This window comes from Typopeltis vanoorti, chromosome 12 (genome assembly GCF_054136105.1).
Source record: "Typopeltis vanoorti isolate ZY-2024b chromosome 12, IOZ_Tvanoo_1.0, whole genome shotgun sequence".
NCBI lineage: Eukaryota > Metazoa > Arthropoda > Arachnida > Uropygi > Thelyphonidae > Typopeltis > Typopeltis vanoorti.
Genome location: NC_143560.1, coordinates 18373606 through 18386863, shown reverse-complemented (window position 1 = coordinate 18386863; position 13258 = coordinate 18373606). Strand labels below are relative to the sequence as shown.

Genomic DNA, 13258 nt, shown 5'->3' with positions numbered 1-13258 from the left:
CAGTAAAGACAGCAAAGCAGAAGGCTTGGGTATCCTTTGGAGAAAGATTAGAACCATCCTATGCAAATACAAACAAAGTATTCTGGCAGACCATCCGCCGCCTTTGAGGGAGGAAATCATGCACAGCAAGGGCAATTAAGGCCTCTGATGGTGCACTTTTAACAACAGAGAAGGATATCCTCCACAGATGGAGGGAATACTTTGAGAGCCTTCTTAACCCGGGTGGCCCAGCAGTTGTGGACATCCAAGAGGTGCAGATCAGGGCAATGACTAGTCTCACAGCAGAAGAGGTCCATTTAGCAATAAAATCGGGCAAGGCTGCTGGTGATGATGAAATTCGGCCCGAAATGCTAAAACCCTTAAATCGAGATGGTGTTCTCTGGCTGATTCGATATCTGGGCGAGCACCAAAGCAATGGCAGATAGGCATAATAATACCAGTCTTTAAGAAGGGAGACCAGAAGGATTGCAATAACTATTGTGGCATCTCTCTGCTCAGCCTGCCTGGGAAAGTGTATGCTAGGTGCTTGGAAAGACGGTGCAGGAGCATAGTAGTTGAGTCAAAGTTCCAGGAAGAACAACGTGGCTTTCGTCCAGGTAGAAGCACAACTGACCAAATCTTCACTTTAAGGCAAGTCTTTGAGAAATCTTGGGAATATGCCAGGAATGTCTACATGTTTTGTGGACTTGGAGAAGGCATATGACCGGGTTCTTCAGGATAAGCTTTGGCAAGTAGTACAGGAGTATGGAGTGGATGGCCAACTATTAGCTGCCATCAAGTCCCTGTATGAATGCCCAGAGTTTTGTGTCAGGGTAAACAGCACAAAGTCTGAACCTTTCACAGTCTCCATTGGCCTCCGCCAAGGGTGTGTTCTATCACCCCTCCTTTTCATAATATTTATGGGCTGGATTGATAGGCACAGCCGAGGCAGTGAGTGTGTCAGAATTGGAAGATGTAGCATTGGACATCTGCTTTTTGCAGATGACCTAGTTCTGCTTAGCTCTTCCACAGATGACCTCCAGTGGACCCTGGATAGGTTTGTAGCTGTTTGTGCAGACACCGAAATGAAGATTAGTGTGGCCAAAACTGAAACATTTGTGGTCTCAAGAAAACCATCCCAGTGCACTCTACATGTAAGTGGAGTCCCAATGAGACAGGTGGAGAAGTTTAAATACTTTGGGTCCATATTCACGAATGATGGAAAATGGGACGTAGAGCTAGATACTCGAATTGGCTTAGCAAGCTCAATATTGTGGGAGCGTGGCCGTTTGGTAGTATTGAAGCGGGAGTTAAGCCAGAAGGCAAAGCTGGATGTCTTCAATACAGTATATGTCCCCATCCTCGCCTATGGTCATGAGAGTTGGGTAATGACCAAAAAAATGCAGACACGAATCCAAACGGCTGAAATGAGGTTCTTTCGAGGGGTTGCGGGGCTGACAAGACTCGACAGAGTCAGAAGCTCTGCAATTTGGGAAACCCTCAATACTCAACCGCTGCTTCTCGTGTTGAGAGATCACAGTTATGTTGGTATGGGCACCTGGTCAGAATGCCACAAGAGAGGCTTCCTCAGCAGGCCCTCTTTGCCAAGCCAGAGGGTGGGAGGCCACGTGGAAGGCCAAGGACTCACTGGATAGATTATATCCAAAACCTTGGGTGGACACGTTTTGGAATCCCACCAGAACACCTGAGCTTGGTGGCAGAGGATCGTGACCATTGGAAGTTCCTCTTGCAGCTGTTGCCCCCCACAACCAAATTAGGAAAGGTGGGCCTTGAAGATGTATGTATGTATACATATCAGAGGTTAGTTGGATTTGCAACTTATAAAACAGTTAGGACTTGAGTAGAAGAGAAGTAATGCTTTGAATGGAAAAGAACAACATCAACTTAATTTATCCAGATTGCCTATAGGAAAGTGACTGAAGGGAGTCTGTAAGGGAAGGTCATCTATTAAGTGGGTTGTCCTCTTCTGCATATCATCGGGAATTCTTAGGGAGGTTTCAGATGCACCACTCCAAATACAAGAAGAATATTCCAAGGTTAATTGGATCTGCATCTTATAAAAAAGTTAGGACTTGAGTAGAAGAGAAGTAATGCTTTAAGTGGAAAAGAACAACACCAATTTAATTTATCCAGACACAAACTAACATATCAGTGTCAGTCAGCTCCCAAAGAGAAAGCTGATCATGGAAGGAAATTGGAACATTATGAAAAGAAGTGGGGATGAAATAGGATCTTTCTTGCAGGTAATAAGGCAGGGCTGAGTTTTTATAGCATTAAAATTTACTAAGTTGTCTTCACCCCAGTTGAGAATATTAGTATTTAAGTCACTGGTTATGGAAGATCTGGCTTCTATCATTTTTTGAGTACTGTAGGGTTTCTTAAATGAGGAAGAGGAATGAAGAGTACTGTCATCTGCAAAACTGTGAATAAGATTTAAAGTCAGAGAAAGAAGGTGACTGATATAAAGGAGGAAGAGGATGGGTAAGAGTACAGAGCTCAGGATACTCTAGCACTGATAGAGAAATCTGATAAGCAGAAGCATTCACCACAAATGACCAGTGAGGAAGCTGGTAATCTAATCACATAAAGCCATAAGATGGTAGCTGGTTCAGGACTCCTTGGTGGCAGACATGGTCAAATGCCTTTGAAATATCAAGAGTGACAACATAAGTTTCATCAAATCTTTACATGGTCTGTGTCCAAAGGTGAGATTAGTGAGGAGGTGAAGTGTAAAACAAGAATGGCAGAATCCATATTGCTGAACACTAATTAACTGAGGAGTCTTCAAGTAGCAAAGAAGATGGTTACTGATGACTTTCTACACCCTTTCGAAAGTACTGAGGTGAGAGCAAGGGATGATAGTTAGTTTGATTGCTGACTTTTGTGTCCCTTTTTAGTTACAAACTGGACAAAAGCCTGCTTCTATCCTGTTAAGTAGGTGCCAGTTGAATATGATAGCTTATATAGGCGATGGAGGATGCGTGTTAATTCTGGGCACTAGTTTTGAGCACAACTGGAGGAATACCATCTGAACCAAGAGTCTTCTTAGTATCAAGAATGATCAGGATTTTGCTGAAGTCCTGCTGGTGAAAGATATAGGAAGAATGCAATGTGTAGTTTGTAATAATATGGAAAGCAATTTGCCTTGTTTGTCTAAACAAAAGTTGGAGCAACTGATGCTCCAATTCTTGATGACTGGAATGTCATCTAGTAGAATGCCTTCATTCTACATCTAAATACTTTACTCATCAAGAGTATTCCTATTCAAAAACAGTATACAGTAGATGCTCACTATAGTGAAGCCCTAGGGACCAGAGAAATAATTTGTTATAGTGTAATGTTTACTATAGTGAATTTAGAGAAAAAAGATGAATTCAATCCATTCCCAAGAAACAATGGAAATAGTGGGAAGCATAATAGAACAAAGGAACTAATTGGAAACTGTACATTGGTGACAGAACACAAAGCAACACATGAGTAATACCAATACAAACAATAATGGCAGACATACAAGAAAGAACCAGAAGAGTATAAACTTATACTCTTCTACTGTGACTTTCAATGTCACTTAGATGAAATCTTCACAACAAACTAAATATGTGTAGTGTACCATTAAAATAAAAAATTACATGAAAACTTCAAAACTCAGTCAACTTTGGTCACTTCCAATTACAAAGAGTGGAAAGTGACACAAGTAATGAACATTAATCTGCATTAGTCAGATTAAGGGGAGAGGAAGAATGATTGGCACAGCTGTTGTGAAGATGTCAGCTTCATAATTGGACAAAGATGCAATAATGAAAAACTGGCATACATTGATATTGCTCTCTTAGAATTTTAAATTAAGAAATATAGCACAATATACAGTATGAACAAGTCAGCTTCCTAACTGGATTGAGATGCATAAATTGAGACTGTTATAGAACTTGACATTAAAGTAATACAGCAAACAATACACAGTATTTCTTTAGCCATTCAGTGAAAAAAAACAATAAACACTGGTTTGATTTAAAATTTTTGAAGTCATTATGAAGATTTCAAGTATGTGACATTAAGCTAATATAACATTTTGAAATTTAAAGTTCATTAGTCCTGCATAATTTTTAAACTGCATAACTTTCATGATCCTCTACTTCTTTCTTATATGCCTCCCATTATTGTTTGCATTTGTATGTTGTTGTTTTTCATGTTGTTTATGTTTGATTCCTGATATTTCCATGTTCAGTTGTCAGTGTATGATTCCCAACTATTTCCCCTTGTTATTTTCTGTGACTTCCTTCATTCTGTTTCCTGCCATTTCCTTTTATATATGGTTCCTGCCACAGAAGAACATTATGACTTCTCATCATTTTCTTTGTCTAGTGATTATGACATCTTTAGCTAGGAAATTAAATTTGCTACCGTAAGAGTTTTGAACTTTTATTGTTTGTAACAGTAAACTTAAAACAGCATTGGTTCTATGAAGTTTAGGCTAGGACTTTTCTGTAGTTCCTTATAGTGCATTATTTCATTATGGGTGGTGTTTGCTATAGTGTACATCTACTGTATAAAAGTATATCAAAATATTACCATTATCGGCCTCCACTGCTTTTTCACCTCTCTGTTTATATCCAAAGATGAGGTCTATCCAACAATGTAAATGCTTTGATACATATTCTGATTCTAATGCATCTCTCAATTTAAGGATAAAATCCTGTGGATCTAAATTTGAATTAAAATCCTTATCTCAGTTCAGTAATATATAAACAAAATATAAATATGAAATCAGATTGTTCAAAATTTTATGAAACTAAAACACTGAATGAAGTCATTACATTTCCAATTTTACTATGTATTATTAATATTAATTTGCATTACAATGTAATACACTGCTCTCCTCATTTTGAGAATGCTAATGTAATTTTTGAAACACAGGGTATTACTATACATAAACCATGTGGCACAGGAAGGTATAAACTCAAGAGAATGCATGCTAAATGATTGCAACTGGGTACAATATTAGAAATAGAGAAGGGTTTAGAATTAATCGACTTTCAGTGTAGATATTTATGTATATCATTCTTATCCATGAAAGTCAATAACTTACAGCTCATTTACTATTGTGGGTAAGTTGAGGGACGAATAATCTGGGAGTTGCATGTTATAGATAAAAAAACTTTGAACATTTTTCTGAGCCACCTCAAATCTTCAATAACTAGGACTGGTAGTCTCACACTAAGTGATTAAAAAAAAATGTACCATCTAAAGACGTCAATGCAAAAGTGGAATTGAATTCAGAGATTGCTGTTTAAAGTAAAGACGATATCTACTCAGTTAATCATAGGTTACCATAGGTTGCCTTTGCTGTAGTCAATGAGTTCAAACTATAGTACATTCAACATCATTCAAGGTCAATAGCAGCTGAATGAAAATGTGAAAAGAAACTCAAGCTACAGAAACAAAGTAGGAAAACATAAAACCAAGAGAAAGGAAGATGAGACTGCTGAAAAAGGTTCATTTCCTTCCTGTCATCATGTGCAGAGAGTTCAAGACATATATCTGTAGAAGTCTGTGCCAGAACTTAATATGCTGGACTTCATAGAAGTGCTGTCTCCACAAGCCAACATCTCCAACAATGCTTGTTTGAATTGAATGTTGCAATGTTTGTCATTCTGATACAGAATGGTGAACCACTTTATAACAGTGTGAATGATGGCTACCAGGAAACATTACTTATAAGAATTTACACTCTTATAAATAATGTTTCTTGGTAGCCACAGAATATCCTATCTGTTAAGTGTGGTAGCAATGGTATTATTGCAAAATGAAGGGGAGATATTGCATACTATTTCGAGTTATGACCACAGCAACTCGGGTTATGATGCCAACGTATTATGTCTATTAATTGTGTATGTTTTTCTGGCCATCTGTTTGGCATGTGGAGAGAGAGGGATACTTCTGGTCTGAACTAGGACCCCCTCTTTATTGTAGTACGAGGAAAAATTAATACTAAATATTATGTTGACATTCTGGACAATTCTCTCACCTCTTCTGTGGTAGTTTCTATGGAAACAAACAGATGTGTATAAACATGGTAAAATACCAAATCATACTGTAAGGGCTGAGGCATGGTTTGAAGAAATGGAGGTGAAAGCAAACTAGCTTACACAGCGCTTATCTGAATCTTTGAGAGTAATTATAATGTCAGTGTTATAAAGTCATATAATTTCACTACAGAAAACTTCCTGTAGAGTTTTTTTGCTTGGTTAAAAAGTAAATTAAGCTTGACAAGAAATTATATTCTTGTTTAATCTTTTATCCATTTGTAAGCAAATAAAGTGTGCACGTGAAGCATCTTCACAACTAGGCTAGTTGTATATAGTGGCTGTTAATGTTTCATCAGTTGGCTTAATATAATGAATCACTAGAAAACAATGTGTATGATAGCTATCAGGAAACATTATTTACACGAGTGCAATATTCTATCTGTTAAGTGCGGTAACAATGGTATTACTACAAGTGTATGCAGGGGAAATATTAACTATTGCTATTTGGAGTTATGACCATAGTATGACCACAAGAAACTATGGTCATAACTCCATACTTCCTTCTGGATGTGTATATTATTATCATTATTATTATTACAGCCTACTCTTTGGAGTCCTTAGACTTATCGAGGGAGATCCTAAACATGTCAAGCACCATCCAACATTTGCGCAGTATCTACCATAGTTTGCTTTGAATGATTCACAGTCATGGCACCCACAACAGACTCTGGCAACCTATTCTACTCATTCACCACTCTCCAACCAAAAAACCTAGTTCTAACACCCTTGCTAATTACACACTTACTCAGTTTCCAAGGATGGTAGCCTCCAAGTTCTCCCACCACCACACCTGTTCTGAAAAATTTACTGAATTAAAATCTTGTAAAAATCCTTTCATAATATGTGCATTGATTTTATTGATTAGAATTCCATGCAGTATTCTGTCAAAAGTTTTTGCAAAGTTCAGCAGTATCACTGTAAACTCTTTTATCCAACTCAGCTGTCACTGTATAAATGAGCAAGTTACTGAGGCATGAGCTACCCTTCACAAAACCATGTTGTCCCTGATACAGTATCCCATTTCCATCTATTCATTCCTGTATTTTGCTCTTGACCAACTTCTCAAGCACCTTGACGACAACAACTCCTGATATGCTGATTGGTTGGTAATTTGCTAAGTCTCGAAGCATCCTTTGTGCAATGGAACTATTTTCCCCCTCTTTCCACTCCCTTGGGACTAACCCAGAACTGAGACTTAGATTAAGCAATGTGGTCAAGGGCACTGACAATTCCCTAGCACCTTCACGTAAAACTCGAGCTGATATACCATCTAATCTCATAGTTGTATTCACATTAAGGTTCTGTAATATGCTATGCTATCATTACAACTGTAATGATAGTGGATGCAAAAGAAAAAATGGTGAACCTAATAACTTATTATTATATGACACTTCCAGGAAGTCCAAAGACTCATCGGCATCACCTACTCTACAACTCTCCCTCTCCACCACTCAATCCACCAACTACAACTACTTTCATCTAATGCCATCTACTGCTGACCACCACCACTAGTATTTTCACAGACAATCACAAACATTCATGCCCACAGCAGGATTCGAACTCACAGCCTTTTGGCTGGAGAGTAGATACACTAACCACTTGGCAAACCAGGCCGGCTGGTAATGTGGATGGTAGTGACTATGAAATGTATAATCAAATTAGCCAAGCAAATAAGAAAAGGGTGATTTCAACTAAGGCAATACAGACTGGGATGATGAGATAGCAACTGAAAGTAAAGAAAATGAGTTTTTCTTGAGTTTTTGAGGGACAACTACTTCAGACAGAATGTAGCAGAGGGCACACAAGGATTGAGAGTCTTGGATTTGATAATCTGATCAGAGGATGTAGTTATGAATGAGTCAAATCATCCTCCAGTTGGTGAGAGTGACCATGAAGTGATTACCTGGGTGGTTGCCAGCAGTGTGATGACCTCTATGAGAAAAGGGTATATGTGATTATGAAGAGCTCGGGAGACAGCTTGCAGGTGTAGCATGGAATCAGGAGTTGGCTGGAAAAGAGATCAATGCAGCTTGAGGGATATTCAAGACCTATATAGTAGAAGTAATATCTAAATGTATTCCATGAGTAAGAAGGTTAAATAATTTGGTGTGAAATGGATGAATGAAGAGATTAAACATACGATACAGAGAAAAAAGGCATTATGGAGGCAGCATAAGAGAAGTGATAATAACCAATTCCATGAGGATTACAAAGACCAGGCAAGGAGGATGATTTGGGTGGTAGGGTACCAAAAGTGAAGTATGAGCAGTAGTTAGCTAATGAAGCCAAAAAGAATCCTAGAGAGTTCTTTCATTATGTAGCCAGGGAAAAAAAAGAATGATTATGGAAAGATGACATTGATTGGAGAAAATGGAATAAGAACTACTGCAGAAGAAATAGTGAAGATACCTAATGAGCAGAAGTAATATCTAAAAGGTCTTTCATTCTTGCAAATATTACAAGAATGAAAGATGTTGTGACATCATGGAGAGATCAAGAGCAGTTGATGATGGGGAGGAGAGACCGATTGTAAGTGAGTAAGAGACGTATGGGGAATTGAAAAACTTGATGTTAATAAGGCTGTGGGACTTGATAATATATCACCACGTATTCTGAAGGAATGTACCAGGGAGTTGATATCTGCCTTGACATATTTTTTTAATGTGAGTCTTGCATTGGGTCGTGTGGAGTGAAAGGAGGCAAGGTCGTGCCACTTCAAAAGGAAGGTGATAGAACCTGTGTGTCAGGTGTTGTGGTTAGGTTGTTGGAAAAGCTGGTGAGAACTAGGATCCAGAAGTAGGTTGACAACAATGGTATTATCTTTGATGGACAGCATGGATTTGCTAAAGGGGGGGGGGTCATGTTTTAGTAATCTACTTGCTTACTTATTACAATAAAGTGACGGCTTCCTTGGACAGAGGAGAAAGATACACAGTAGTATACTTAGATTTTGCAAAGGCTTTTGATGGAGTACCTCATGATAAGTTGACAGTCAAACTAGAGCAGATGGGGTTGGATGTTAGATTAGTGCATTGGATCAGAGACTGGCTATCTGATAGGTATCAGCAAGTTGTGTATGGGGGAGCAATATCCAGGAAGAGGGAATTCACTAGTGGTGCATCTCAGGGGTCTGTTTTAGGGCCATTGCTGTTTAACCTGTATGTTAATAATATTGGAGAATATTTGGATGTGGATATTCAGTTGTTTGCAGATGATGCAAAGTTGGGATGAACCATGAAGAGTAGAGAAGATGTTGTGGCCTTACAAGAAGACGTGAATAAATTGAGTGAATGAGCACAGAAAAAATGGGGATGTGAGTTCAATGTTGCAGAATGTAAGGTTTTGAAATTTGGGAAACAAAGATAGGATGTAGAATTTATAATTGGTGGGGATGTATTGTTGGAGGTGGAGGAAATAAGGATCTTGGAGTAATAGTGGATAAGGATCTGAAATTTAGGTGACATATTGCCAAAATTTTTCACAATTTTGGCAATATGTCACCTAAAGAATGCTGGGAATGATGCGGAGGACACTAACTGGTAAAAGTAAGGAGATTCTTGTTCTATTGTATAAGGCTTTGATTACACCATGGATGGACTTCTGTGCACAGATTTGGTCACCTGATTTTCAAAAGGAAGAAGAGATGTTGGAAAGGGTCCAGACACAACTTACTATGGTAGTTTCTGATTTCTGGAATGTCAAATATGAGGAAATGTTGAGATGATGCAATTTACAGAGTCCAGTGGATAGGAGGAAGAGAGGTGGTAAGGGGTTGTTATAGGATCAATGTTGGAGAAGTTTTACAAACTGTGGGAGATCAGGGGAGAATCAGAGGACATCCCTGGAAGCTGTATAAGAAGGGTGCAGAAGCAGGTTTTTTGCATGCAGAGTTGTGAATGATTGGAATGGCTTGTCCCTGAGAGTGTGGTGTCTGCAGAGAATTTGAGTGTGTTTAAGGCACGGTATGATGAGCTGTGTGTATGACAAAGGGACCTCCTAGATGAGTCTTTGACTCTATGGGGTCTTGGAATAATAATAATAATAAAGAAATCACAGCACATCTGAAAAGCAATTTTAATGCCAGTTTCCATATGTGGCATTTTTGAAGTAGATGTACTTTTTTTACCATTTTACATTAAAAATGTATAAGCACATACATGCTCTTCAAGTGATTTATGTTTTCAAATGTCTTGTGAATGGTTTTGAAAATGAGTTTGAATGGATGGGTGTAACCCCCTACCCCTTAAAAAAGTTGAATGTTTAGGTAACACATCTGCACTTTTTTAAAATTCAAATCTTGCTTTCATTCCAAGATAAATGTATCAGATAGTTTATAATTTTCTGATAATAAAATTGACAAAATTATTGCTATCAGTCTGTAAAGAAATATCAGTATTTCTGTTTAGGACATCTGCTAATCAATCAAATTGGTGCAAATGAAATAAGATTTTCCTTATGCATACAGTACGACTGCCTGTGGGCTCTCTAGTGTGACTTCTGAGGAGGTGTCCTTTCTTTTCTTTCTCAATAGCAGTGAGAGAAAAAGGAGCTCAAAGCTTAGATTACTATAAACCTTTTCCTTGGGCTGAGAGAATTATTATCTAGTATTTCTGATGCAGTTTATTTCAGAAATGGCAACCAGCAGCAGTAGAATTAGTAATATTTGGCACTTTTTAATAATAATAATAATAATAAAACAGTGAACTTTCTTTTTTGTGGTATAAATATAAATGATTTTTATATGATGAAAATATGAAATATTTTTGTAAAACTTCGAATAATTTCAGCAAACAGCTGAACAACTGATGAAAAAAAAGATAGTAGCCGAAACAGTCAGGTTGCAAAGAAATACTCCAGTATTAGAAGTACCTGCTTCAACAAACATAGCATTATTACCTTATTTCTTTTATCAAAATGATAAAATGAAGTAATAGATTTTGAATACTCTCTGTGAAAAATTTCAAACTTGTAGAAAATTAGACAGCAAAGTTATTTATAATTCAGTTTCTAGAGTGGAGAGAAAGGGGATGCAACTGGAAATCTTCAAAATGAGCAAAAATTTTGAATTAATCTGCATTGGACGTGTTTCATATATTTTCACCATATCCTATCTACAGTGGTTGAGTATTGAATATAATTGAAATGAACATAAAAAAATAATAATACTAATTTTAAAAAAATCGTGTGCTGCAATTTTAAGCAAACATTTTGACTGAGTTTCCACTGAAATATTTGTGGACCTAAAATTTTGATAGTAAAAAAAAAGTCCCACAACCAAAATGTAATATCATTTGTTCATAATGACAGAAAAAATAGTTTCTAAAACTTAAGCATAATGATCAATATAATGGCATTTTGAGTGAAAGAAAAAAATTTCGTATTTTTTCAATAAATGTCATTTGAAAATATTTTATTTATAATATGATTTGATTCTTGAAAAGCCCTAAGGTACTTTTGAGTATTTCATCCACTTCAGCTAGTTTGGAGATTAAATGCATTTAATAGATTACTGTTACAGAGAAAGTAATACATACCCTCAAATTACAGTACATGTCTAAGGGATGGATATTTGGGTATTTCTCAGAACAAGTAATTGCATTTAAAGTGTCATGTACTACAAAAATTACTTTATAATCACCTTCTCTCTGAGTATGACATTACCTTTAGCCCATGGAGGTAACTCAACATCACCAACTTTTGTTGCATCTTGTCTTATTCCAAAGTCAAGTTCCTGCAATGACAAGAATATTTGAATTTTATTAAAAAAAAAAAAAAAGGAAGCAAATGTTTGGATAGCAGCAAAAGTAATTTTCAATTAGTTAAAAAGTAAATGCTATTATTCTCTACTCCAATACTTTTGAAAATATTTATAAAAATATGAAAATTTGAAAAAAATATTTGATTTTTCGTTTACTTTCCTGTGCAATTGACTTTTGTTGGACTCCTGAAAATCCTTGTTATATACTTATGTACTCTGATTGGGTTCAATGAGTCCTAAGGAAGGTGGCTAGGGCAATTGCAATGTCAAAACAGTAGAAGCACCTTTTTACCAACCATCTAAGGACCATCTTACATGGTTATTAATAGTAATGAATTTAGTGTAACATAGTGTAACTGAACAGATAGAAGACTAAATGAAAACAACAGGAAACCCTTCTACAAAAAGAAATCAGGGAAGAGGAAACAGAAAAGCACATGAGAAAGCCAAAAAGAACTAAGTATCCACACAAGATCATCAAAAATGAAAGATTAATTTAAAAAAAAGTTGAGGATAAACAGAAGAAATTAAAAAATGAGCTAAAAAAAAAGAAGAAAATCTAAAAGGAGAAGAAATGAAAAAAAATGTAATGATGGAGAAGGTCATGATCATCAAATAAAGACTCTGTCATACATCATACTGTTAAATTGTGATTTGATTAAAGAAATATAAACTTCAATCTTTCATAATTTAACAATGCAGATCTAGAGAAGTAGAGTAGATGTGTGTGTTTGTCTTTGAGTATACCTGATATAACTTTGTAAATTCGTCCAAGATTCCATATTGTGCAGTTTCTTGCTAAATTTTGTTAATATGTAACTGAATGAAACAAATGTTAAACAAATGTATCAAACATTTGTTTAACTCACAATACATTGTGATCTCAGAAAGCTATCCATAATTGGTAAATGTCTAAAAATAATGTGATTCACATTGTGTTTTGTTACAATCGAGTTTGTGGTTGAAATGCCTCTGTCCATGTATACCAGTATCAATCAAGGTCAGGGTTCTATCATCTCTGTTCACAGTGAGTTGCATATGGCAACTCAGTCACACCCTCCTGCTTGGGTGGGATAGGTCAAACTTGCGGACCGTTACAGTGGAATTCGAAAGGGAGTGTCACCCCAAAGTCCTGCAACAGAAATATGAGAAAGACGCTTCGCCCCCACAATTGCATACCGATGGTGCAGGAGATGGGTAAGAAGAGAGGATGACCATTGTGACGTTAGAACCACGTGAGTGAAGGTTTGAAAGTAACAAGAATACCGTGGAGTACAGGAATTCCCGTGAGGAGAAAGCAAATAAAAGGGGTCAGGATTACCCCACTCACTCTCTTGTTCCTGGATCGAGTCTTGAAGAGTCTCCCAAGATCGTAGGTCGAAGGAGAGTGGTAGAACCTCCACTACGGAGCTGG

General features: G+C 37.0%; 1 protein-coding gene across 1 annotated transcript in view; it reads right to left on the bottom strand.

Moving 5' to 3' along the window:
• LOC150100611 (protein FAN-like) overlaps nucleotides 1-13258 on the bottom strand; it is a 477112-nt gene that overhangs the window by 216427 nt on the left and 247427 nt on the right. Inside the window, exons 18-19 of the mRNA XM_090401841.1 lie at nucleotides 11748-11817; nucleotides 4570-4701 (exon numbers count right to left, since the gene is read on the bottom strand). Of these exons, the coding sequence (XP_090257967.1) occupies nucleotides 4570-4701; nucleotides 11748-11817 (202 nt within the window). The remainder of the gene's footprint in view (nucleotides 1-4569; nucleotides 4702-11747; nucleotides 11818-13258) is intronic.